The following is a 27165-nucleotide window of genomic DNA, read 5'->3' as shown; positions in this document are numbered from 1 at the left end:
GGGGCCACAAGGGAGCTAACACATTTCTTTCATCTCTTTCAGGCTGGGAATCTAGACCTCAGACTGAGCAGGCAACTCTAAATTGGGACAATTCTGAGGAAGAAAAAGGAAACAATCTCTCTTTGTGACTCACTTTGTGGAGAAATAGACCTATGTGAGGACACGTTGTGGGGGTATCATAGAAACCAGGAGTCATATTTAGTGACACATTTTGTGGTCACTCTCTTTAGTAAAGTACCAAAAATGTATCCTGGAGAGAAACTGGCTAAGAGGCCCCAGAATGGAAAAGCTTTTGGTCAAAGCTCAAAACTCATGGGACATCCCACTGAAGAAAAACCTTACAAATGTCCTGAATATAGGAAAGGCTTTAGCCAGAGTTCACATCTCCTGGTATGTGAGAGAATTCATACTGGTAAGAAACCTTATAAATGTGATGACTGTGGAAAAGCCTTCAGCCAGAGTTCATACCTCCTTGTGCATCAGAGAATTCATATTGGTGAGAGGCCTCATAAATGTCATAAATGTGGGAAAACCTTTATTTGTAGAACAAAACTCCTTATGCATCAGAGAATTCATATTGGTGAAAAACCTTACAAATGTGATGAATGTGGGAAAACCTTCATTAGTAGGACAAAACTCCTTATTCATCAGAGAATTCATACTGGTGAGAAACCTTACAAATGTGATGAATGTGGAAAAGCCTTCAGCCAGAGTTCATACCTCCTTGTGCATCAGAGAATTCATACTGGTGAGAAACCTTACAAATGTGATGAATGTGGAAAAGCCTTCAGCCAGAGTTCATCCCTCCTTGTGCATAAGAGAATTCATACTGGTGAGAAACCTTATAAATGTCATGAATGTGGGAAATCCTCCAGCCAGAGTTCACACCTCCTTTTACATCAGAGAATTCATACTGGTGAGAAACCTTACAAATGTGATGAATGTGGAAAAGCCTTCATCCAGAGTTCATACCTCCTTTTACATCAGAGGATTCATACTGGTGAGAAACCTTACAAATGTGATGAATGTGGAAAAGCCTTCAGTCACAGGTCAAGCCTCCGTGTACATCAGAGGATTCATACTGGTGAGAAACCTTACAAATGTGATGAATGTGGAAAAGCCTTCAGTCACAGGTCAAGCCTCCATGTACATCAGAGGATTCATACTGGTGAGAAACCTTATAAATGTAATGAATGTGGAAAAGCCTTCAGTCAAAGGTCAAACCTCCATTTACATCAGAGAATTCATACTGGTGAGAAACCTTATAAATGTGATGAATGTGGGAAAACCTTCATTCGTAGTACAAAACTCCTTATTCATCAGAGAATTCATACTGGTGAGAAACCTTACAAATGTGATGAGTGTGGGAAAGCTTTTAGACAGAATTCACACCTCCTTGTGCATAAGAGTTCGTACTGGTGAGAAGTCTCATACATGAAATGGTTATGGGAAAGCCTTCAGTCAGTCTTTATACCTCATCCATAAGAGAATTCATACCAGTGAGGAGCCCTGTAAATATGATGCCTGGGAAAGCTTTTACTCTCCTTTCAATTCTTCTTCAACATCATAGATCTCATAATGGTGAGAAACCTTATAAATGATGTGACTATAGGAAAGCCTTGAGGAACAGCTCAAATTTTATGCTCCATCAGAAGATTCATACTGGAGAGAAGTCTTGCAAATTTATGTGAAGGTGGGAAAATATTTTGTTAGCAACCATTAGATGTGGATCAGCATTAGGATTGTGCTAGATAAAAGCCTTTACTTTACTATGCTGTTTGGGGTGGGGGGATGTTTTAGAAGAAAACATAAACCTTTTCTAGTATCAGAAATTTCATACTGATAGAAAAGATTAGCTACACCTAGTTTGATTTGACTATGATTGGCACTGAATGACTTTCCTGTAAGCAAGATGAGAATTAACTCCATTTCAAATAAGAAACTCATTTTTCATTTAATAAAATAATTTAAACCATTAACATTTATTGTTTTCACCAGTATATTTAATTTTTCTTCTATCATTTTTAAAAATTTTATATAGGATTGATATTTATCTTAATCTTTATGTTTTAAATTTTAAACTAGGTAATGTTTTCCAGTTGGAATGTTGCTTTATTAAAATACTACCATTTGCAATTTCTGTCTTCTAATAGGATGCTTTTTTAGAATAATTGCTTGCTTTAACATTGTCTTGTGTATGATTTACCATCGGTCATTCTTAAAAATCAAAATCAGCAAGGTTTCTTGTTTCTTTAAGCCTTCTACAATGTTTAATGATAATATTCAAACCATCAATATGTATTTTAGTAAATAAAATTCTGTTTATCTTCTAAAATTTCCTTCTTATTGTTCTTGTTTATCTCCATTTACAGTATAGCTGTATAATTGTCAAGGTAAAGGGACTAGTGATGTAGCAAGAACAAGGTGATATTGCTGGAAAGAATAGAGCCTCTGTTTGTATCCACACAATGTCAAAAAAGCCCATGGGTACATTAGGTGGACTTTCTGTAGAGGGCTGAGAAGACAGATGAGTTTGGACCTCTAGCATTGGGAGCAGTGACAGATTGTTTGTGAATGGGGAGGAAAAGGTTTTCAAGGAAAGTATAGATTTCAAGGTATTGGAGATTGTACAGTTTTTGAATGTTGTTGAGGTCTAGGGGGTGGCCATGCCTAAGAGATAGATGAGGAGCAATGAACCTTGGAAGGCAGGAGGCTAAAGAAATGGGAGGTCAGTCTGTTGGAGAGGGCAGTACCATGTTTACTGCAGTCCCCTAGAATGAGAGGCATGGTGGCATTAGAGAAGATAGTGGGTTGGGCCCTGGAATCCAAGAGAGGGGAGAGAATGTCTCTCTGTTGTTTTCATTTCCCAGAACATTATAAGGCTCACCATTTGATTTCAGTTTGCCTTGTGATACCATTCATCCCCACATAAAGCACCAGTAGGGGCTGGGTGACAGTTTGGTCATCAGTTCTCCTAAAGCTCTGTCATGAGTGGATACATGAGGATCACAATCCACTCTGCTGCTTATTTTAAGTGGCTACCCCATAATCACTTTCCTGTATGTATACCCACATTCTATCATAATTTCAACCATTAGAACTCAAAAAGGAGACAAAGTCTTCAGTGTCATCTAGGCCAAAACATACATGAACGACAGATCTCTCTCTGCAGCCTGGCCCACACACATTCATCTCGACTTGGCTGGAAGATTGCCCATGAGGAGAAAATCACTGCTACTTGAGACAGCCCATAGCCATCTGGGTCACTGGAACTGTCAGGAAGACTTTCTGAGTCATATACTTAGCCTATATTTGCCTTCTTGTAACTGATGCTCATTAACCTGCAGACCTATGAGGCCAAGCAGAACAAATACACCACTTGCAGAGAAACCACAACTAATTTTTTGTTTTCTGCATGATTGAGGCCCATGTTTGAAAGGTTTGCATGAGACTTGTCGCTGCTGGAAAGAACGATAGAAGAGGATCATGACATCAGGGTGATGTCATGACTTGCACTGAATTGGATTTAAGTGAGGGAGGGCTGTGCAAGGTCACCAGCCTTACTCTCTTCTCCACAGCTATCTAGCTCCAGAGGCAAGATATACATCAGGATGACTGGAGATGGCTCTGGGTGTTTTTAAGGCATTTGAGGTTAAGGGATTTGCCCAGGGTCACACGGTTAGTATGTGTCTAGGGTCAGATTTGAACTTGGGTGCTCCCAACTTCAGGGTCAGTTCTCTGTCCACTGCACCACCTAGGTGCCCCTGCTTAAATTAGGGATACCAAGTAAGGCAAATGTCAATCCCTGCCCTCAAGATGCTCACAGTCTAACAGGAGAGATCATAAGATATATACAGGATACACTGGGGTTAATCTCAAAGGGAAGACAGTAGCAATAAGGGGGATGAGAGTATGATGTTAGCTGCAACTTCAACAGAGCCAGGAAGGAGAGATTAGGAACAAAGGCTGCCCACCCAGCAGAGGAGGCTGTCCTTGATAGATGGGTTGGCACCTGATGCTAAGCAGCATCATGTTGGAGGAAAGGCAGGGAAGGCATGAGGGCTGAGTTCTACAGTCTGTGGGTAGAACTCAGCCCAGGACCCGGTGCTCTCCAGTGGTTCCCTGGGACCTCCAGGAGCAAACACTCAATGCTCTCCTTGGCCTTACAAGCCCTTCATCACCCGGTCCTCTCCCACCTTTCTTTCTTCTCACACCTGAGTCCCCAAAAAGTACTCGTTGATCATTGACACAACACCCTCCATGTCTTATCTCCAGGCAGCTTAAGCACCAGTTTGGGGGCATTTATTAAAGTATATTAGATATTAGTAAAGAGATAACATGTGGAGTTCAGAAAGTTCAGAAGGGACTTGCCCAGAGTCACACTAAGTGTCAAGACAAGACAAGAGTGACACAGTGTCAAGTGTCTGAGGCCGAATTTGAACTCAGGTACTCTTGAATCCAGAGCCAGTGCTTTATCCACTGTGCCACCTAGCTGCCCCAATCATTTAGTTTTGAATGGTTCCTCCTTTGAACTTTTTTTTGGTTTATTTGTGGACTTTCTAATTTTTTTTTTAGTGAGGCAATTGGGGTTAAGTGACTTGCCCAGGGTCACACTGCTAGTAAGTGTTAAGTGTCTGAGGCCGGATTTGAACTCAGGTACTCCTGACTCCAGGGCTGGTGCCACCTAGTTGCCCCAACTTTCTAATTTTTAAAATTACATATTCAGTTAATTAATTATCCTTTTTTCTACTTTTTCTCCTTACTATCGTTTTAGCTGCGACCCAAAAATTTTGCTATGTTGTTTCATCATTATTTTCTTTTACATAAATTATTGTTTCCATTGTTTGTTCTTTGACCTTCTTGTTACTTAGGATTTCATTGCTAAATATCCAGTTGCATCCATGTCTTTTGTTTGTGATTTCTGAAACAATTACCTTTTTATTGCATTATGGTTTATAAAGGATATATTTATCATTACGCTTTTTTACATTTGTTTGTGATGGTCTGTCATCAGTTTTTGTAAAATTTTCATTTGTTTCTGAGAGGTGTGTATGTTCTTTTTAGCTCTGGTTTCTCCAGCAATTTGTCCAGTTCCCTTTATTTTATCTTCCTGCTAGACTTATGCAAAACTGAAAGATAAATAGTGAAGCCTCCTATCACTATTGTGTTATTGTCTATGCATTCTTGTAGCTCATTTGATGGGCTTTTTTTAAAAATGGTTTTACATGCTTAGGCATTTGAAGCACATAAGTTTGATCACTTTAAATTTATTTTAAAATTATAATTTTCTCAGCAGTACATGACACCTACACAAAAATTGACCAAGTATTAACACACAAAAATTTCACAACTGCAGAAGAGCAGAAATATCATATGCATCCTTTTCAGATCATAATGCAATAAAAATTAGGTTGAATAAAGGACCATGGAAAGATAGATTAAAAATTAATTGGAAACTCAATAATCTAAGCCTAAAGTATTAGTGTGTCAAAGAACAAATCGTAGAAAGAAGCAATAATTTCATTGAAGAGAATGACAACATTGAGACAACTTACTAAAATTTGTGAGATGCAGCCAAAGCAGTACTTAAGGGAAAATGTATAGCTTTCAAGGCTTACAGCAATAAAACAGTGAATGAAAGATGCTATACATCCAGAGAAAGAACCGGTGCATTCTGAATGCAGATCAAAGCAGACGATTTTCACTTTAGTTTTTTGGGGTTTTTTTTGGGGGGGAGGTGAACGAGGGTCCTCTTTCCTTTCACAACATGACTAATCTGGACCTATGTTTTGCATGATTATACATATATAACCTATGTGAAAGAGTTTGCCTTCTGGGGAGGGAAGGGAAGGACAGAGAGAATTTGGAACTCAGATTTTAAAAAACGAATATTAAGAATTGCTTTTACATGCGACTGGGAAAATTAAAATATACAACAACCCTTTGATGGAGGCGCTGTTATGATCTCATTTTACAGATGGAGAAACCGAGGCAGACGCAGGTGAAGTGACCTGCCCAGGGTCCCTCGGCTAACAAGAGCCTGAGGTTTTCTGAGCCAGCTCATGGGGTCGTGTCCCCGGAGCGGGATCTCGTGTCATTCGGACGCCAAAGTCCACGACCTCTGTCCGCTCTGGGGCGATGGCCCGCCGATGGGCAGCGGAGGGGTCGGCTCGCTTTTCGGAACGGTTCGACTGCTTGGACTTGGGGGAGGGTGGAGCGCAGGGACAGTGCCCAGGATGGTCGGCCTGGAGTCCGCACGACCTGAGTTCAAATACACACTCAGACACTTGTCCCCTGTGTAGACCAGGCAAGTCACTTCACCACTGCTTGCCTCAGTTTCCTCATCTGTAAAATGGCGATAAATAATAGCACCTCTCTGAGCCCAGTCCCCCGCCTCAGAGGAGATCTGCGTCCCGCCCGGATCCTCAGTCTCTCCAAGCTTGCATCCCTGTGCAAAGTCTCAGGTTGAGTAAGAAAACCCCAGGAGGAGCCGTAGCCATGGAGACGCAAAGCCATCCTGGGTAAGGCAACCGCGAGGCAGGCTGGATCTGATTCGTTAAGAGGCAGCTCTCCTCCACCAGGCCTGCTCTCCACGATAGGCATGCGCAGTAGAGCATGACTTGGCCTTCTGGGCCAGAGGCAAGGATGGAAATCCCGAGGATCCTGGGATTTGTAGTTCAGGGTGTCTCTAGACGCAGGCGCATTATGGTTCCTGAAGCTAGGCCGGGCGCGCCTCCGCTTCCTTTTTTACAGGCCTTATCTGAGTGGCTGTCTACCTGCGGTGGCTTTTTTCTCACGACTCAGAGAAGCGCTTTTCTGTCCGGTATGTGTGGACTTTAACGTCCCTGGCCTTCTGGCCCCCAACCAACCTCGCAGCTTCTTGAGCTGGGCTCATGAGATGGGGAGGGATAAAGGAGTGTTTTGAGAGGAGCAAAAGGACAGGGCTGGGTGACGTCACTGGTTGCTGGGGCTTGGAAGGGCAGAGTGTAAAGCGGAGCTGGCGACGTCATCGGTTACAAGTGTGTCAGAATGTAGGGCTGGGGCTGGTGACATCACCGGTTGCTGGGGGCGGTTTGGTACCATCTCCCTGCTGAGCTGAGATTCTTCCCTCAACCCCAAGATGGATCTATTGACTCTAGTTGACGCTGGTCGCTCGCTCCATCAGACCCTCATGCCCCAAGGCTCTGGCCCTTCCTTGCTCCTTCCTAGCCCTGTGGGGGAAGCCCCAGGCTGGCCCTCCCCGTCCTCCTCCAGCCTGGCCAGGGACCTGGGAAGGACACTGGGCCAGCCTGAGGTGTCAGACTCAGGCCGCCACCTGGTCCAAGGGTCCGCCGCTGCCTGTTCAGGCTCCGCTGACCACTGCACCTCCCCGTCAATGCTCCCCGTGCCCGCCTGTCCGTGAAGGGCCGAGACTGATGCGGTGACCTAACCCGGGCCGGACTCTGCCCCCGGGCCCACTTTCTTGGGGAGGGTCTGCGGTCCTCCTCTGTGTCTCCTGCTCTGGCCCTTCCCGAAGGGTCACACGTGGGCAAACGGGGGCTCCAGACGCAGCAGAGAGAAGAGGGGTCAGGGCGGGAGAGAGCCGGACTCGAAAAGAGCCCTGGACGTGAGCCCACCCCCCCCCCCCCCCCCGTGGCCCCTTTGAACTTCACTTGCTTCACTCATCTCATCTGCAAAATGGCGACATGATGTCTGTAGTCTTCACTCACCTCCCCTACTCTTAGGAGGCTCAGAGGAGCCAGGGGCTCCTCCCCAGGCAAGGGGCAGGACACCTCTGAACCTCATGCTCTTCTTCTGAATGAGAAGACAGGACTCCTGCCCCTCCCTGCCTCCCTGGGCCCAGTGGGGATCCCGGGCAGAGAGCCCCATCCTCCTTTTCTGTTCCTCTAGGGGTCCTTGTGTGGGCCTCCCAGGGATCAGGTCCACCAGGTTCTTGAGATGCTCTGGGGCCCCCACCCCATGGTAAAGGGGAAGGTGGGCTCTGTGGGACTCCCCCGGGACCTACGGAGGTCCCATGAAATGGGCTTCTCAGCCAGGGATATCCTTGTGTATGCCCCCTCGGGCCCCCAGCTCCCCCCTGCTGACTGCTCCCTGCTGACGGCTCCCTCCTGCCCACAGCAGCTGCCCCTGGAGGGTGACTTCCTGTGGACCCCCAGAAGGCAGCAGGCCTGACAGCCATCCACACAAGGAAGCCCCAAGACCCTGGCCCAGGAGCCCTGGGGGCCCAGATGCCGGAGCAAGGAGGTAAGTAGGATTTGGAGTCAGGGGCCCCGTGTTCGAGTTCTGACTCTGCCTCCGCGCACATGTCCTTTCCCTTGCCTGGGCCTCCATGATCTCAGAGGCAGCCGTACCGGACATGATGCTGGAGACCTACCAGAACCTGGTCTCCCTGGGTATGGAGGCCCCCCATTCCCTCCAGGCCCATGTTTCAGTCTTTGCCCATCAGCTTCTGGGAGCAGCAGGGCCTGGGGTCCATAACCTTTGGGCCTCTGACCCCCCAGGGCTGCCCCTGTGCCCACCATGCCCTAGACCATCAGAGTGAGCTCCCAGGCAGTGGGCCTGGTCGCTGTCCAAGGTCCCACCTCATTCCCTTCTCTGGCCCTTAGTGTCCTCAGCTGTCAGATGGGGAGGTCAGAGAAGATGATGTCAGAGGCCATGGGCAGGGTCACGTCTATAAAATGGACTACTGAGACTTCCTGTCTCTTGCTAAGCTGAGGGGAATGACAGCCAGGATGAGGGAGCATCGGGGTGCATCTAATCGGGTCAGTTATTGGGGACCAATGCCAAGTCTCACACTTGGGCACACATCAGCTTCACCATTCTAAGACAGGGGAGGAAGCCATTGGTAGCCATCATTCTGAAAAGAATCTGAGAACCTAAGTGAGCCACAAGCCCCATGGGGGTCACCAGTGGAACGTAGTGGCTGAAATAGTGAATGGGGTGGAGAAGGGGAGAGCCCCACCCACTGTGCTCTGGACCACCTTCCCCGGAGGGTTGGGATCAGTTTTGGGCCCATGATTTAAGAAGAACATTGATAACTCTGGGGGTGTCCAAAGAAGGGTGGCAAGGATGGAGAGGAACCTTGAGTCTATAATGAATAGAGTAATGACAAGTGACAAAAGTCTACGTCAGCGGTCCATTTTATCATCACGAGCAGTAAGAGATCGATAGAAACGGCTCCTTAACCTGTTACAGTTCACAGAGGCCTTTTGGCTTTTCAGACAAGAGGCGGCCGGCCCATTGAAGTCACATCCAGCAGGGTGACAGGGTCAGAGGTGGGGTGTATTAAGATGAGGTCTCCAGATAAGGGACTTAGGTCACTCAGAGAAAGAACGCAGACCCCGCCCAAGCTGACTGAGCACCTGGTCTCCATCTGTCATCTAACAGGAAGGGGAAGGGGGGACCTGGCTCTCCCCACAATTCTGCTTATTAATCATTATTTCTCATGGGAGGAGGGATGCTTAGCCTGAGAAGACTTGGGAGGGCTGTGCTGGCCGCTAGGGGGAGGAAGCTCGGGCCCCTGGGCAGCGCCTGCCCTGGGGACGGGGAAAGATCTGGCCCAACAGACCCTAACCCTAACCCTAAGCCTTTCCCTGCATCCCGAGAGCCAGTTACTGGCTCCATCTGAAGAGGAGGCAGTGGGAGAGTCCAAGGGCAGGGCAGGGCCTCTCACACCCAGGGAGAGGGCCACTATCCATCCTGTGAGGTTGAGAAGAAAAGAAAGGCTGTTGGCCCAGTGTGAGATGTGGAGATGGGGACAGAAGGATGGAGGTGCCCTGGCCGGCTGTAGGGATGCGGGGAAGAGAAAGGCGTGGGCCTGGGGAGGCTCGACTCCGCCCAATCCCCCTCGTCCCATCCTCCGCCAGGCAGGAGAGCCGCCCCTTCTCTGGTCCTCATCTGGCCTCCAGATGGCTGACGTCATCAGCTGGAGCACTGAATAGGAGCGTGTGCGCCTCTTACCCTGTGTCCACCCACTGTGCTAGAGGCATTGCTTGTCCTGACTGCCCACCTGTCATCCCTGGCCACGCCACCGGCCCCCTCTTCTTCCTAGCCAGCACTTCTTTGATGCCTTCCTTGATGCCAACATGTGCATCTCCACTTCCCCTAGTGTGAGCTTCTCTTTGGTTCTTTGGAGACAGTTGGCCCAAGTGGTTAGTGTGGAAAAGATGGGCCTTTGCTTTCAAGGGGGGCTGGGGCTGGGCGGTTCCTGAAGTCCGTCCAGCCTTTCTCCTCCTTCACGTCAGTGGGCCCAGCTCATCGTCCATCTGTCCTCTCTGGCCCAGGCACGTGGGCTCCCCAGGAACGAGTGTATCCAGAGGCATTTGGACTCCAGACCACAGACGTGTCTTTCTTGCATGGATGAGCAGTCCACGTTCCTCTGAGCGAGCCGGGTCTCTCCCCGGGCTCAGCCCCACACAGGGGTCTCTGCTATGTAAGAGAGCCAGCCCGCAGCTCCCTAGGCACTGCCCGAGTTGGCGGCTTGTTCGGTCTTCCAGAAACCTTGGAGAAGGCCAGCGTCTGGGTGAGGGACGCTGCTCTGAATGGGCAAGGGAGGGCTCCCTTGGCCACCCTCTTCAGTCAGTGATCAGATGGCAAAGACACTGGCTCCTTGTTGAATGTGCCATGAGTGCTCGCTTGTTCCTCCTGATGCCCTCCCTCAGCGGACCTGGGATCTGTGTGCAGACGCCCCCCCCCCCCGGAAAGTTCCATTTCCTTGGCAGAGGAGGCCTGGGCACGGATGCTCATTGCTCTTCCCGAGCACACACAGAGCTGTGACTGGGGGCTTGGGAGTCAGCCATCTGGAGGACCGATAAGGACCAGAGAAGGGGCGGCACCCCTGTCCGGTGGAGGATGGGGCAAGAGGACTGGGTGGAGTCCAGCCTCCCAGGGTCTGCGCCTTCCTCCTCCCCGCATCCTGAACTGAGAAGTTCCACTTTTCTGCAGCCGACACTCGTGTTTCCATGCTTCCCTTCCTGTAAAGGGACGCCCCCTCCGCTGATCCCCTCTGCTTCAGAAGAGGGTCCTGGGGAAGGTGTTACAGACACTTATCTCCTCTCATACGTCAGAAGTTCCCTGATCGAGGGCTTTCTGGGCTGCTTGGATCTCCTTGCAGTTATTATTTTGCATGAGCTAAGCCTGTAGTCTAAGTAATGATAGTGGGGGGTCAGCGTCACTTCTTTCCAATAACACATAGGCTCACATTCATCTAACCCCCCACCTACCCCCAGCAAATTAAGAAAAGCAAACCAGACCTGAAAAGCAAATCCCTCCATACATCTCGGTACAGAGTTTGGGACAACAGAGCCCTGCGCGGGCTGTGTCTGAGCACGGGGGTCCTTTGTCTTCTCAGGCCTCCCCCCTCAGCAGGTGAGCAGGGTTTCCTCTTCATTCTTCCATCAGCCAAGGCCCCAGTGCCCATTGGTGTTGCTCGTGTTGATGGGCTGTTCTGACCCTAATGTCCCATTTTGTCAGTCACATACCACCGGTTGTTTCACTGTCCCCCAGGAGGAGAGCAGCCCCTTCATTTCCAAACTGTGGTTATCACAAAAAGGGTTGCTACTGTTAAGGGCTAAAATTCTAGCTAAACTGTCTAAAATATCTAATGAGTGGTCGCCAATAAATTATAAGCTTTAGCAAGAGTTAGACTTTTAAGCATTTATTAAGGAGAATAAGAATTTGGTAAAGAGAGAGAGAAAGGTCTAGATTCCTATCTATTAAAGGGAGAGCGCATTTCTAGCTCCCTTCTCCGCCAGAGTCCAGAGGAAAAAGAGTGAGACCGAGCGCCAGTCTCTTCCTTCCTCCTCCCACTAGTCCGCGTCACTTCCTGAAGCCTGGTCTTGCCCTCAAAGACCTTTGCTTCATAGGCAGAACTCTTCTACAGTAAGTATCCAGCAGGTGGCGTCATTCCCATCGTTACAGTCCCCCCTGTTGTTCCTCAAGAAACAAAATGTTTCCTTGACGGAACAGTAAAAACAATATAATAACTATTGCTAACTAATAATATGTGAACAACAATATAGAAAAGGAAGAGAGGAAAGTTTTGTCCAGAGGGGCGATTTTTTTTTTTTTTGTCCTCATGAACCGACGCTTTGACATTGGTCTTGCAAAGGGAGGGCCTCTGCAGAGAATACATGTTACAGATGGTGTATATTATAACAGAAAGAGAAAAAAAAACAACAAAAACAAATCAAAACTGTTCATTTAAAGTCTCTGAAAGTCTTTTCTCAGATGTCCTCTAGGTGTAGTCGTGGAATGGAAGTCTTTTCAGGGGTTGATGTGTGGATGCTGGTAATCAGCCAGGAAATTTCCTACAAAATTGAGCTTAACACAACTTTAAAATAGCTTTGTCAATAATAAAATCAAACAATGAAAGTTCTCAAAAACATGTCTAAGGGAATACAGAATCTTAGTTGTTACACATGAAACATACAATAAAACAAAAATTGAACCATTCTTTAAAATTACATTATTATTATAGTCCCCCCTTATGGAGAGTAATTGAGAAGACAATTGCTGCGATATTAATTTTTAAAAATAATTTTTATCTTTGTTTCATCACTTTTTGCATCATCTGCCTAATTATCCTCATGCCATTATGAGAAATTAGAAAATCTAATATAATTGGTAACAGGTGTCAAGGCCAAATTCAACACTGTTATTTATCATGACACCTGAGATAATTATGGGGGTTACCATAAAAGAACAGAGAAATGATGGGATATGAGCATTCCCACACTTGAGCAATATGTACTGCCCATACAGTATGCCAGGCTTAAAATAGGTGGATGGAATATATGTCCATGCCACCGAACATATTGGAAGAAACTGAGTCAGACTTAATCAGATGCATGGGATTGAGATGTCCATGGCATCAGGCATATAGGAGGGAGCATAGAAGCCAGGTGTAGAAGTGAGATGGGTGGGATGAATACTTCCAGCCATCTGTACAATATTGTGGGGAAAAAGAGAATAAAATATTAAACCAAGAGAATCCAACCTCAACATTTGTCAAAAGCCGTTCCCTCGGCCATACCTTGACTTCATGCATGTCTCCCCTCATGTGACAGTTCAGTGTCTGCTCTTGCATGTATTCCTCTTTTGATTGGATGGCATCTTGGCCAACTGGCATCTGATAACTCAGAATAAAGGCAATTAATGTCTTAAATGATAAGTTCCCATAATCCAAGTCTCATATGGATTTAAAATTGAGGATAATAAATGATTGCAAAAAATGTGAATACATCTTGACTCAAAATATAATATATAATTATGCAACAATTTCAAATAATACCCTTTTTTTTACTTAGTATACAATTACTTTTGTGAAAAATCAGAACATACTTAAATACAAGTTAAAGCACAACAGAATCTCAAAGAACTTTTTTTTTTTTTGAAAATAGAAAACTTTTACAAATGTTCCCCTCTTTTTTTTTTTTTTGGGAATATGCTTATCAAAAATGATACTTCTAGAATCAATTTACACTTGCCATGGCAACCAATTTGCCAGGGAAATGCTTTAAAGAGTTTGATCAAATAATCAGTTGAGAAAAAATAACAAAAACAAACAACTCAGAATATGGGAGCACAATACTCCTAGAATTAACATTGTATAATAAAATCAAAACCATCTTGCAATGTTTCAAAATTAGATAGACAAATGAATAGAAGAAAATACACATGGAACAATAAAAGACAATGAAATTCAAACTAAGGAAGTCTAAATGAATGTGAACTTAATATTAATAAGAGTATTATAAAATATAAACTTGATCACATGACTATAAAAAGCTTTTACAAATATTCTCCTTGTTTTAAAAACTAAATATAAAACACAATCTCAAAAGCATGAAAATCTCTATGAAAATAAACCCATACCATTAATTTCAAAATGTATATGTAATAGCATAGAAATCCTATGTAACCTCTGAACTGATATTAATACTCTGAGTGAATTCAGAACACCTTTGATTCCGATATCTAAAATCCCCAATACTCATATCAATACCTTGCTGCTTACTTCTACATTTCTGTAAAATATATACCCTTCCATGGCAAAAGAAGCAGAGTCTTGAACTATGTTGATTGTCATTCTTATTCAGCTTAAGTTTTTCTTCTTTAACCCCTCTATATTGTCTGTCGGGCTTTTCACCATACAAATGCTTTATAAGATTACTAATTAAAGACAAAAGCAGGTTAGCAAAATTATGAACAAAACGAGCATATCTGGAATTTAAAGAGTTTTCTAAGATTGTCTCAAAAGCACAGCCAGGCCGGGGAAGGGCTGAGCCTGAAGCTGCAAATGCAGGTAGAAAAAGTTGAGCATGCGCATCAGATCTCTGGACTTCCCAGGCAGGGGAAGCTATGGGCTTGGCCATAGGAGGAGTAGAGGGTGGGGTCTGGAGAGGAGGGGAGGGACCAGAGCAATTTGAATCAGACTTGATTTTGAACTCAGGCCTGGATTCCTCTTCCCCCACTTTGCCTCCAGGTGCTAGGGGATTAAAAGCTTCTAGAGGGTGGGTCATTGCCTCCAGGCATGCAAAATTAAAGCAACAATTAGTGTTAGAACTGGGAAAAGCTGCAGGAATCTCTTCAGGTTTCTCTGAAAAAGCATGGTTGGGAGAGGGGGAGATATTTCCTTGTGTGAGTAAGTTGCTGGCTCTTTTAACAAAAAGAAAAAGAAAAATAGAAAATCCAGAAAAACAAAGCATTAACATGATCTTATCTCCCATTTGTCTGGTTAAACAGACTAAAATCAAAAATAGGGTAATTAGGGAGTTTAAAAGGTCCATTCGAAAAAATTTAAAGGAAAACACAGCCAGTACACCAGTACTTAGCAGTTAAAGGGAGAGGGAGGGGAAATTTCTTACCCAACCAGAAGATCAGAAGACTGAGGGTTAGCTTTCCTCTTCGTGGTCAGCCATCTGTTAAGGGCTAAAATTCTAGCTAAACTGTCTAAAATATCTAATGAGTGGTCGCCAATAAATTATAAGCTTTAGCAAGAGTTAGACTTTTAAGCATTTATTAAGGAGAATAAGAATTTGGTAAAGAGAGAGAGAAAGGTCTAGATTCCTATCTATTAAAGGGAGAGCGCATTTCTAGCTCCCTTCTCCGCCAGAGTCCAGAGGAAAAAGAGTGAGACCGAGCACCAGTCTCTTCCTTCCTCCTCCCACTCGTCCGCGTCACTTCCTGAAGCCTGGTCTTGCCCTCAAAGACCTTTGCTTCATAGGCAGAACTCTTCTACAGTAAGTATCCAGCAGGTGGCGTCATTCCCATCGTTACACTACCGATGTTTGTGCATAGGTTTTCCCCCGGGGTCTCTGCAACAGAGGCCCAGTCACAGCCTTGTCGGGTCAGAGTTTATGTGGCTGATGTCCTTTCCTTCATCTGCATCCTGTTTTTAAGTTTTAATTCAGGGTCCAGTGTTTGCCTTGATGCCACCACACTTTTCTCATCTTTGTTGCTGTTTTCTGTTCATTCTGGTCTGAGTTCAGATGGTCAATGACCTGACTCTACTGGCCTTTATTCAGGGGTCTGGAAATTTATTTTGATTTGGGGACCCTACCTTTAGGCTGAGATTAGAAAGTTAGGCCCTCATGGTCTCTCCCCCTCCTCCTCAGAAGCCCCGTGGGCTATACAAGATGCCAGGTCAGATAGCTGGGGGGAAAAAAAAAGCCCCCAGCTCCCTCCGACCTGAGCGGAGCTATCTGAAGGATAGCCTGTGCTGAGGCATGAGGCTCGAGAGCACACCCCCCCCCCCCACCCGGCTGCAGCTCTGGCTGGAGGATTAGCTTGGTCTGTGGGGGTGAAGGAAGCCGCGAGATTTGAGTGGAGAGAAGAAAAGGTATATATAGACCTGGGAGGGAGACAGACTAGAGGACGGGCCGAGGACGGCCTAGATAGACAAGAAGAGGTCAAGAGGCGACTGAGGAGACAGCAAAGATCGGAGACTAGAGACGGGGCTACAAGGACGCAGGAGAAGACGAGAAGGACTAGGAGCAGGCAAAAGAGAGGCCGAAGGGCAAACTGACAGAGCAGACAGACAGAAGGTTACAAGCCTTAATACAAACCAGGGAAAGCGTAACGTGCCCTGAGGCCGGAGGCGGCTGAGGCCCTTATTGTATTCAAGAAGTTCGGAAGCAGCAGGTGCGAAAGAGACCCAGTGGAAAGAGACCACAGGAAAGCAGTCAGGTTGTACATTTTATTTCCCTGTATTCCTAATTTGAAATAGTATCTCATAAATAAACTCTGTTTTGATTATTTAGTTAAGAGCCTTCTTAATCTTTAGTCTATCAGTTTGGGAGCAGTGTGGTGGAACTTTATAAACGGCCCATATTAAATTAACGAAGTCAGATAGCCAAATAGTCATAAATCCCCAGTTTAGTCCTCCACTCAGAAAGATTAGTCCTCTAGTCATCCATAGATCAGTTCCCCCCAAATTAGGCTAGTCAATTTAAAAATATTCTAACATTTGAATGGCGATCATGAAGGGACTTATGGCCCAATTATAATTTTTCTAAATTTATAATTTTTCACATAATCATATTTTAATAAATCCAATTATATATAATTTTCCAGGTTAGTTATAGTTATTAATAATTAATTTTTTTACAGGTCCCTTGTCTCTTCCCCTCATTTGGTGTTCACTGTGTCCAGCACTTAGCAGTGTTTGGAGAGTTTGTCCAAACAACTATTGATTAGATGAGGCAGTGTGACGCAGTGGCCTGGGTTCAAATGCTATTTCAAACACTAGCTGGGTGGCCATGGGCAACTCCGTGCCCCTCTCTGTGCTTCAACCTCCCGGCTCTAGTTTGTAGAGGGGCGTGAGGCTTCAGTGTTACCTGCAAGTCTCTTTTGAACCAAACTTCCCATTTCTTCCTCCCCGTCCTCACTCATCCCCACCTTTGCACGTCGTCACAGGCTCTCAGTGGATGCTGGCTTGATCTGTCAGGCCTTAGTAGGTCATCGGTAGATTTTGTCATCACCCAGTAACCACCATGGATCCCGGTGGAAGCTGCTGTGATGAACCTGCTGTCAGTGTTGCAATGCTCAGTGCCAGTAGCCCACGTGGTTAGTGGTCCCTGGGCATATAATGCTCTTGGTCTCTTCCTGTGGGCCATCCTTGCACTTCTCAGCTTCTTGTAGCGCAAGAATGTCCCTGTGTATCTGTGCCCAATGCTGCCTCAGCTTCTCCAGCAGCACGCCCGCTCACAGGCCAGGATCTTGTTCAGGTTTGGTCAAGAGAGTCTTAAGCCCCACCTGCCCCATTTCCTGCCCCTCAGTCAGCACCTTACAGAAGGAAGGGGATCCGAGCACCATTTCTGTTTTTCCCTATTTACCCATCCCCAAATGATGCTCCTCTGCATAATTCTCTAGGTTGGTCCCAGAAGATACACTTTGCAGCTCGGTAGGACGTGCCAGTGCTGCTGCCAGGCTGGGGTGTCTTTGAAAGCAGCCTCCCTCACCAGGATCAGCACCCCTGCCTCTAGCTTGTTGGATGTCACCAACTCTTTGTCTGTGATGAACTCCCTCTCTACCAAGGCCCATCATTAAGCCAAACAGATTGTACTGGTTTAAACAAGAGGAAATAGAACCAGATAGCTCTGAACATTGTTTCTTTTATATACAACACAGCGATGCACTTTTGTAGGCTTCTGGGTGCATATGTGTGCACGTGTGTGTGCACGTGCGAGTGTGTGTATGTGTGCGTGCGTGTGTGTATGTGCGCGTGCATGTGTGTATGTGCGCGTGCATGTGTGTGCACGTGTGTGTGCACGTGTGAGTGTGTGTATGTGTGCGTGCGTGTGTGTATGTGCGTGTGCATGTGTGTATGTGCGCGCGTGCACAGGCAGGGACATCTCTGAACATTGTGCATTTCCTTTATTTACATTCTCAAACAGTTGGTTGACCAATCAGAGGGCATATAATCTGTGACCCCGCCACCATTAAGGGTCTTTGACCTGAGAGAGATGGCCATAGACCTCATTTTATTGATAACCTGCCAGCCTTATTCATAAAATAATTAAATTATTGTGAGAACCAGGGGCCCTGCCCCTTGCCAAGAAAGCATGAGATGACCTTTCTAAGGTTTCTAAGGTCATCCTGGCATCCTGGAAGTTCATGGACTGCCTGTAAGTCATATCAATCAATGGACTTGAATGCTACCAGACAATTAGCTTGGAGCTGTGTGTGGGGACCTCCCTGCTTCCTGTTCCACAGAGGGCTTCCAGGGGAACAGACTGAGAGGCACTCTCTTTGGGAAGGGTGACCTGCTAGGTGAAGGTGTCTCTCTCCCTCTCTCTCTCTCATGTAGATTTGAGATAGGGTTTTTCCATTCTTTCAGAGACATGTTCTCTTTCTTCCTCTTTACTAAGTTATAATATACTTTAATAAATGCTTAAAAGCCTAAACTGTTGCTGAATTTATAAGTAAATCTTAGCTAGTTTTCCCCTCCCCCCCGCCCCACCCCCCAAAGGCTGGGGGGGGGGGCAGGCAAGGTGATCACACATTAGATTTTAGTTATCATATTACCCAGAAACTATGCCTCTTGTTGTTAATCATCACAGAATTGATGAAGGCCTGACTCCTTTCTGATCCTTGTACTTCTTCTCCTATTCTCCTTATCCCCTCCATTCTCTTCAAATTATTGTTAGCTTTCAGCCTTTTGATCCTAGAAACCCAGTTCTATCATGGTTTATCTCCAAATCTCCACATTTTGTTCCTCCTACAGGGTTCCCCCAACCTTCTGTATTCACCTTGCATGTGAATCATCCCCCACCCTCCTTGACTTTTTGGCTTCTTCATTTGTTTCTTGGCTTAATTTGTTTCTTGATTCAATGGTGTTCACCACTGATTGCCTCTTTCCTTTGGGTATCATTTTTAGTTGCATTGCCACATTTTCACTATAGCAGTTTCCTTTCGCCAATCACATGGAAATGTGGATATTGACAGCTTACTTTAATCTCTTTGAGACTCATATTCAAGGACAGAGATAAATCAAGCCATTGCAGAGAATGAACCATTCCAGGACCTGATAATAGAAAGACTCAGAAGAGTTAATCTTTGCTGTACCATGTTGGGGGAAAACAGAGAATGTGAGAACCAGTTAAAAAGGCAAGGAAGCCAGGAGAGACTTGTGAGGCCAGTCCCTTTGCATCCAAAGACAAAGCCTAAGGAGAAACATGAATGTTATGAATGTGGGAAAGACTTCAATAGCCACAGAAATGTTATTGCTGTTCAGAGCATTGATATTGGAGAGAGAATTTATACATGTAATTCATGTATGAAAGCCTTGTCACAGAGTTCTCATATTACTCAGAATCAGAGAGTTCATACTGGAGAGAAGTCTTATAAATGCACTGAATGTGGCAAAAGTTTTAGTCGTCATTCATACCTTATGCAGCATCAGAGGATTCACACAGGAGAAAAGCCTTATCAGTGTGACAAATGTGGGAAAGCTTTCAGTCAATGTTCACACCTTATTAAACACCAGAGGGTTCATACTAGAGAGACGCCTTATCAATGTAATGAATGTGAGAAAGCCTTTAGCAACCACTCACAACTTATTAAGCATCAGAGGATGCATACTGGAGATATGCCTTATCATTGTAATGAATGTGGAAAGGCCTTAGGTTACCACTCAGATTTTCTTAAACATCAGAACACTCATACTGGAGAGAAGCGTTATCAAAGTAATGAATGTGAGAAAGGCTTTAGTCATTATTCACACCTTATTGTTCATGAAAGGATTAATACAGGGGAGAAACCTTATAAATGTAATGAATGTGGAAAAGCCTTCACTCAGTTCTCAAAACTTATTCAACCCCAGAAGATTCATACTGGAGAGAAGCCTTTTAAGTGTGATGAATGTGGAAAAGCTTTTAATCGACACTCACAGCTTACTCAACACCAGAGAATTCAGACTGGAGAGAAGCCCTATCAATGTAAAGAATGTGCCAAGGCCTTCAGTAATCGCTCACACCTTATTCAACATCAGAGAGTTCATACTGGAGAGAAATTGTATCAATGTAATGAATGTGGAAAAGCCTTCAGTCATTGCTCACACCTTATTGTACATGAAAGGATTCATACTGGAAAGAAGTCTTATCAATGTAATGAATGTGGGATAGCCTTCAGTCAATGTTCAAACCTTATTAAACACCAGAGGATTCATACTAGAGAGAAACCTTATAAATATCATGAATGTGGGAAAGCTATCAATCCCCATCCATATCTTATTAAACATCAGAGTACACACCTTATTCAATACCAAAGGATTTATACTGGGTCAAAAACTTAGCTATTTCTAATTTAATTGAGCTGTGTTTCTGAAGTCCTAATCTGAGGCCTCAACTTAATGTGGAGGTGACCACAGGTTCTTGATTTCTATGGCATAAGAACACAAGTTTGGAAAGGTTCTACCATGCTGTAAAGGCTTTGAATATTGTCCAAGAATCAGCATAAGCATCTAGAGGCTTGTCACACTTAAGCTGGCCACATGGTGGTGATTTCTTTGGCCATGGGAACCGATACAGACCTAGTAAAGCAAAATACAAATTGGTCCCTGGACCTGTATGGCTCTGAATTCTGAGGTGATAGTGACCCAAAAAAGAGAAGTTCCTAAGAATCACAGTTTTGAGGCTGTCTTTACATTTTAATTTCACTCTAATGTGAGACCTTTGTCCAGTGACCAAGAAGTGGACACACCACTGGAAGAACTTAATAGTGTCAGTTTTGACATTCTTACTATATAGATATGAAACCAAAAGACAAGAGGAAGTTGCAGCTAAGTAGAAGGATGGCTTATAGGTTCTCTTTAGAGAAGTAAATGTTGAAGTTAACAGAATTGGATTTTTTTGTTTTGGGTTTGTTTTTTTTTTTTTTCAGGGCAATGAGAGTTAAGTGACTTCCCCAGGGTCACACAGCTAGTAAGTGTCAAGTGTCTGAGGCCACATTTGAATTGAGGTCCTTCTGAATCCAGGGCTGGTGCTTTATCCACTGCGCCACCTAGCTGCCCAACAGAATTGGTTTTACCATGTACCTGAAAGCACCAAGAAATATTACTTCATGAGGTATTTGGATTTTTCATATTCCTGTGTTAATGATAAGTATTTTCAAAAAAAGACCACCATGAAATTAATTTCAGTTTAGGTACCAACATCAATTGCAGAGGATGAAGTAGTAGAAAAATTCTACAAGATCTCAGTAAGACCCTCCAAATTAAGTTAGCATGTACTTTAGGTACCTAGTGCTTTGAGCACAAAAGCAGAGATGGGCAAGGATGAAGAAAAATGGTGAGAAATATGGTTCAGGGGTTAAGAATGAGAGAAGCTAAAACTGTGTGGACTACACAGAATCCTCAGGCTTATACATCAGAAAAATCAAAGTCACCGAAAGACTCAAAAACTTAATTATTCCCCCAAAATTCACTACTATCCCATCATACCTACTTTCCTATCATGTAAAAAAGAAATACAAGAATGATCCATGCAGTCAGTATGGCTGTTCTTTGTAAGTTTATTAGAATGGAGAAGGCAAGCTGTCATATGTTATATTCCACAATAGACCATATCTTTACCATCACACAGGTGACTAAAAGATGAGCAAATACAAGGTTCTCTACATCCACTTTTTATGACTACAGAGAAGCATTTGGCTAAGGAGAGCAAAACAGTACCTTAAAGGCTTTTCTCCAATGTATCTTTGAGGCATATGATGAAATAGTAGAGATAACCATGATCAATGACCTTGTGACCATTAATATCAAAGAAGCCATAAAACAGGGAGAAATATAAGCCCCCAGAGGCGTGTTCATTGTACCCTCCCCACCTGCTGGGAAAACTTTTGAAGAATATGGACCAGATCCATTGGCACATGTGTAGAGTTTATTATTTTGCATTAAATGTATTTCCAGTAAGCAACATAATGACATGTTTTGCTTCTTGATTCCATTCATTTAAAGGGGAAATTCAGACCATTTACATTTATTATAAATGATGAATTTTGCCTTCTGTCATTTTCTTTTTGTTCATATTTCCTGGAAAGGGTGAAATGTTCATTTTTATTGCTTCCAACTATTAATTCTGGGTAATAAAAAAGTTGTTTCAGGTTTTTTTTTCTTTTAGGCAATTCTTATACTTTCCTAATGTTAATCCTTTTTTATACATAGTAGTTATAATATTGACATTGCTTCAGTATCTCCAGTTTGTCAAGTGACTGAGGAATGGCATGGTTTTCCAGCTCCATTTATCTCCTGGTCAATCTTATCTAAACATCTTCCAGCTTGTTAATGATCCTTCAGTGACAAAGTTCCCCTTCTCTTCTTCATTACTGGCCCCATCCCTGCTATCTACAAATACATCAAGATCCCTCCCATTACTTGACCTGATCATCCTCTCAAGCCATTACATTATATCTCTTCTGCCAAACTCAGAAACTTGAAAAAGTTCTCTACATTCATTCACTCACCAAGCACTTAGTAATCATGTACTATGTGAAAGCCTTGTCCTAAGCAGACCAAAATGAGGCCACCCTAGTCTTCACAAAGTTTATACTTTATAGAGGCAGCTAAGTGGCACAGTGGATAGGAGCACTGGCCCTGAAGTTGGAAGGACCTGAGTTTGAATCTCACCTCAGACACTAGCTGTATAACTCTGGGCAAGTCACTTAGCCCCAACACCTTAAATATCCACCGCCATCTTCAGTCATCCTGGGGTGTGTGTGTGTGTGTTGCCCCTGTACCTAGCTGGCTCTGGAGGAGAGAGGTTGGTGACCTTGCACAGCCCTCCCTCCAATTCACTGCAAGTCATGACATCACCTCCAGATGTCATGGTCCTCTTCTAGAATGAAGGACAAACAACAACTTTATAGAGGAGGATAGCAGTTGCAAATGGGAAAATTAGAGATGGCCTCAAGTGAGAAGTACTTAAGTTGAGTTTAAAGGAAACAAGGGGATTTTAAGAATTCTGAGGACGAGCATTCCTGGAAGATTGGAAATAGAATGAAATGTGTGAGAAGCTGATTCATCTTAACCTACTATACATGGAGTAATGGATAAAAAGTGGCCCAGGATTGGGTGGATTTAGGTTGTGAAGAGCCTTTAAGGCTGAGTAGAAGAATTCACCTTTTATCCGGGGGACAATAGGAAGCCATGATGGCTACTTGAGGAAAGGATGTGGTTAGACAAGCACTTAAGCCCTAGCATTTGGGCAGCTCTGTGAATAGGGTTTAGATTGTTCCTTTCCCTTCTCTCTTCATTCTTAAATTCTTAGTCTGGCTTCCATCTCCATCACTAAAACTGCTCTACCCAAGAACACAAGTTATCTCTTAATTACAATAACTAGGACACTGTACCTGAAGTCAGGAAGACCTGAATTCAAATGCCACCTGAGACACTAGCTGTGTGACCTTGGGCAATTCACTTACCTCCTATCTCCCTCAGTTTCCTCAGCTGTAAAATGGAGATGATAATAGCAAATGGTGAAGACTGAATATTTGTAAAATAGCTCACACAGGAGACCCTTAATTCTTATTTCCGTCCTTCCTGGTGCCACCTCCTTGTCATGTCCTTGGGGTTTTGTCCTCTTCTCACTATTTCTCATCAGTTCCCCTGCATTCAAGTATCATCTCCAAGCAGGTACGACCCACCCCCACACAGCTAGCCTTCATATATCTGCTCAGTTCCAGTCCTGCATTTCTCATTACCTGCTGGACATCTCCACCTACATGTCCCCGGGTCATCTCAAATTCAACATGTCCAAATGAGAACTCCCATCTCCATCTTTCCAGTTAGCCACCCATGCTTACAACCTCTGCTTCTAAGGCCTCACCCCTCCCTCTGATTGGAGGGGATGGAGAGCTCCTCTCAGACCCTCCATTTAAGAGAGGTGCCCAGGAACCAGCTCCTCGTTTCCTGCTCAGCTGCACACCTCCAGGATGCCAGAGGACTGGGTACTCTTTCTTCCTTCATGCTTAGCTCAGTACTGTGGTAAAAAGTTTTAACAGTCGGTTAGATAATGGAGAGATGCCAGTGTTTTTTAGGACCACCCCTTTTGGGGAGGAGACCAACAGCATGAGCTACGCACACCAGTCCGCCTGGGACGCAGGCCAGATTGCCTGCTGAGCACTCGACTTCCGGGGTGCGAGCTGAAAAGGCAAGGAGAGAACGGAAGTGGGGCCTTTTTTCCTGCTCTGCTGGTCTCCTGGCTGCGCTGCACAGGCAGACGCGGACTGGAGTTTGACTCGGCCCAGCTCTCGGTTAACAGCACGCGCTTGACTCGGTCTCTCTCCCCAAAGGTGGCCTTGGGTTTTGGTGAGTTTTATACAGAATATAGACTAAGCCTAGACTTAAGACAATTTGTATTGTATTTCTACTTTCCTATCCTTCTAATCAACATCACCTTGTGACTACCATACAATAGAAGGTCTATCTAGAAAACCAGAAGCTTCTTCCATTTACTAGTCTGGGAGATAAATTAAGGGAAAGGTTAAGTAGGGTAGATTTATGATCTAATATCCAATTTTAATCTCACAGTACCTAGCATGGGGTGTTCAGTCATTTCAGTCATGACCTACTTTTCATGAACCCATTTGGGGTCTTCTTGGCAAAGATACTGGCATGGTTTCTCCAGCTCATTTTACAGATGAGGAAACTGAGGCAAGCAGAGTGAAGTGATATCGTATTGACAATTATTAACTTGTGATTCACCCTCTCCTGATAATTCTTTTAAGACCCAGCTCCTGAAAAGGCCAGTCAGTCTCTGAAGGGCAAGGTTGAGTGATAGGATTATGCCTATCCCCCATGGCACATGCTACTTAAATAGATGGGACTGGACCCCACCCAACTGGGAGCCCTAATTTCTATTTAGAGTATAAACAGAATCCAGTCTGGGCAAGCCTTTGCTTGGGGGGGGGGAACCCTCTGTCCTTGATCCCCTCCATTAGAGTTTAGGGTAACCTAGATGATGAAGGGGGAAAAAAACTAGCCAGAGAGAGTCTAGATGGGAATGGCTTCCCCTGCCCAGATGACCTGATACTGCAGGGTCTCATGATCAAAGCACATTCTCAGCAGGAGGAGGTGAAGACTTTTAGGCCACCACCTCATTAAATGTGCCCCAGTCAAGATTGAGTTTCACTTTTCAGGGGAGTTAGGTGCCTATCAGAAGGAACACACCTGATTTAAGGTGTTTCAGGCTCTCTTGGCTTCTCCACTAGCCATTGATTATTAGCCTAATTAGCTGGCCTGTTTTCTCCAATTAGATTGTAAGCTCCTTGAGGACAGGAACTATTTTTTGCCTTAGAGTCCTTGAATCTTGCCCCCCCCCCCCCCGCCCAGTATTGAGTTTCCAAATCTTTTCTGCCCACCTTCACATCTCAGGTCCACCCCCTTCCACTTACACAAACATGACTCTCCTGAAAAACCACCTTATACCTGGTGTCCCTGCCTCTACTCTGCTTAGCAATCCATGTGCCACGAAGCTGCCAAACTTCTATTTCTAAAGCACAAGTGTGACCATGGCACACCAAGCACATACCACCTCTGCCATCCCTGAGGCTGTCATCTGAAATCTCCCTTTATCTGCCAAATTTTGGGGAAACACAGCTGTCCACACTTAGCACCACCAGTCTTCTTCCTTTGCTCATCATTCAGCTGAAATGCCTCTGCCCAAAGTTACCAACGATTTCTTCATTGGAAAGTCTACTGACATCTCAAGCCTCACTTGAACAGTTGATCACCCTTGCACGAGTGAATTTGTAAATTGATATACTACCTCAATTTGCTTGAGCTCCCCAATGATCCAGGTAACTGAGAAGAGCTTTATGAGGAGTGAGTATTAATTAGGATAGAGTGGCTTGACATACCAACAATCCTTTGTAGTGACCGAGAGTAAACCCAACTGGACGTGCAGAAAATCTGCAACTCTGAATGCAATCAAGATCACACCAGCCTTGAAGCAGGCCTTGAGCCATTTGCTGGTTTATGGGCCTTGAAAAGACCCCTAACTGCTGTGAATGGGGGCTCTTGAAAACATCCTGTCGGTGGGTTTTGGAGACAATTCCTTATTTTATTGTTTATGCTCTATCCTAGAACTGTCAGGATTTCAAGGTCACTGCTCTGATGCCTGGAATTCCTCAACTGTCCCCCCCCCCCTTTCTCGGATTGCCCCCTCCCCTTGGGAATAGGCTTCTCTGCCCCATTACTTCCTGGGAGCAGCTTAATTGCCGCCTTTTCTCCCAATCCCCTGCCTCCTTTACTTGAAAGAGATACATCCCTCCCTCATCCCCTGCTTAGTTGAGCTATTCAACATCAGGCTAACTGCTCCCACATGTATGTCTTATTCCCTGCTTAACAAAGATTTGCTTTAATTTCAGAAGCATCACCTCCCTCCGGTTTTCTTCCCTTTAGGGAAAAAGGGGATCTGCATCTTGCAGAACTGACCGTTGCCTTCTCAGGGAGTCTTCCCACTTTGGGGGGATCTAAATTCCCTAGAGAGCCCATCTGCCTCAGTTTACACTCCCTTTCACCTGCTCCTTTCTTCTTTCTTAGCTTCTCTCCTGCTTTTTCTCCTGCTTCATTCAGGTCCTGCCCATTAACTGTGGGTGTCACACAGGATTCTGTCCTGGGACCCACTCTTTTCTACACTGTTGCATTTCATTCATGTCATCAGTGCCCATGGGAATCAACCTTCTTCTCTTTCTCTGAAAGGAGTGAGACCTATATAATGGACATGTGTAGGGACTGAGTGGTCCAGGGCGCCCTGACTTGGAAGCTGCAATCAGATCCCCTGACATGCTAACCAGGCATCCCCTTCTTGTGAACAGAGCCTAGGGCCCCTGCGGCTGCCCGGGGCCATGCCAACCCGACCCCACTGAGCAAGCACAAGGCGACCAACCCTGCAGACCACCCTGCCCCTGCCAGGAGCCCGAGAGTCCCCTTCTTAGGAAGGGCACTTTGCTTGTAAGTGGCTTTCCTTGCTTTGGAAGTAAACTTATTTGGCTCCTGACTCACACGCCTCTAGCTGTGGTTTAGTGCCAGCCACGCACAGGCTAGAGGCTGAACCGGTCTGGTGGACAAAGTCACGGACCCCTAACCTCCCTGTGTACTGACCGTCTCACACCCCCAGCTGCTCATCAGTCAGCTCACACAGCGCTAGCATCAAAGCTGGACCA

General features: G+C 45.1%; 1 protein-coding gene and 1 long non-coding RNA gene across 2 annotated transcripts; both read left to right on the top strand.

The window, feature by feature from the left end:
• Nucleotides 1-243: 243 nt before the first annotated feature.
• Nucleotides 244-27149, top strand: LOC122748467 (zinc finger protein 260-like). Its single transcript, XM_043994097.1, has 4 exons — nt 244-1412; nt 19324-20246; nt 26818-26924; nt 27120-27149. Exons 1-4 carry the CDS (start codon nt 244-246, stop codon nt 27147-27149), a joined length of 2229 nt encoding a protein of 742 aa, XP_043850032.1.
• On the top strand, nt 6708-17646 carry LOC122749614. The gene is made up of 3 exons (XR_006355691.1): nt 6708-6823; nt 8119-8244; nt 17374-17646. It is a non-coding gene; the product is annotated as an uncharacterized LOC122749614 (long non-coding RNA).
• Nucleotides 27150-27165: the final 16 nt, after the last annotated feature.

Source organism: Dromiciops gliroides, chromosome 3, assembly GCF_019393635.1.
Source record: "Dromiciops gliroides isolate mDroGli1 chromosome 3, mDroGli1.pri, whole genome shotgun sequence".
NCBI lineage: Eukaryota > Metazoa > Chordata > Mammalia > Microbiotheria > Microbiotheriidae > Dromiciops > Dromiciops gliroides.
Note: the sequence above shows the minus strand (reverse complement) of the source record. Positions and strands in the feature narration are given on the sequence as shown.

Coding starts and splice junctions, on each gene's coding strand:
- LOC122748467 (XM_043994097.1), top strand. CDS start 244: ATGTATCCTGGAGAGAAACTGGCTAAGAGGCCCCAGAATGGAAAAGCT. Junction 20,247..26,817: donor ATATCTTATTAAACATCAGA/GTACACACCTTA, acceptor TCTTGTGAACAG/AGCCTAGGGCCCCTGCGGCT. Junction 26,925..27,119: donor CCCCTGCCAGGAGCCCGAGA/GTCCCCTTCTTA, acceptor TCACACCCCCAG/CTGCTCATCAGTCAGCTCAC.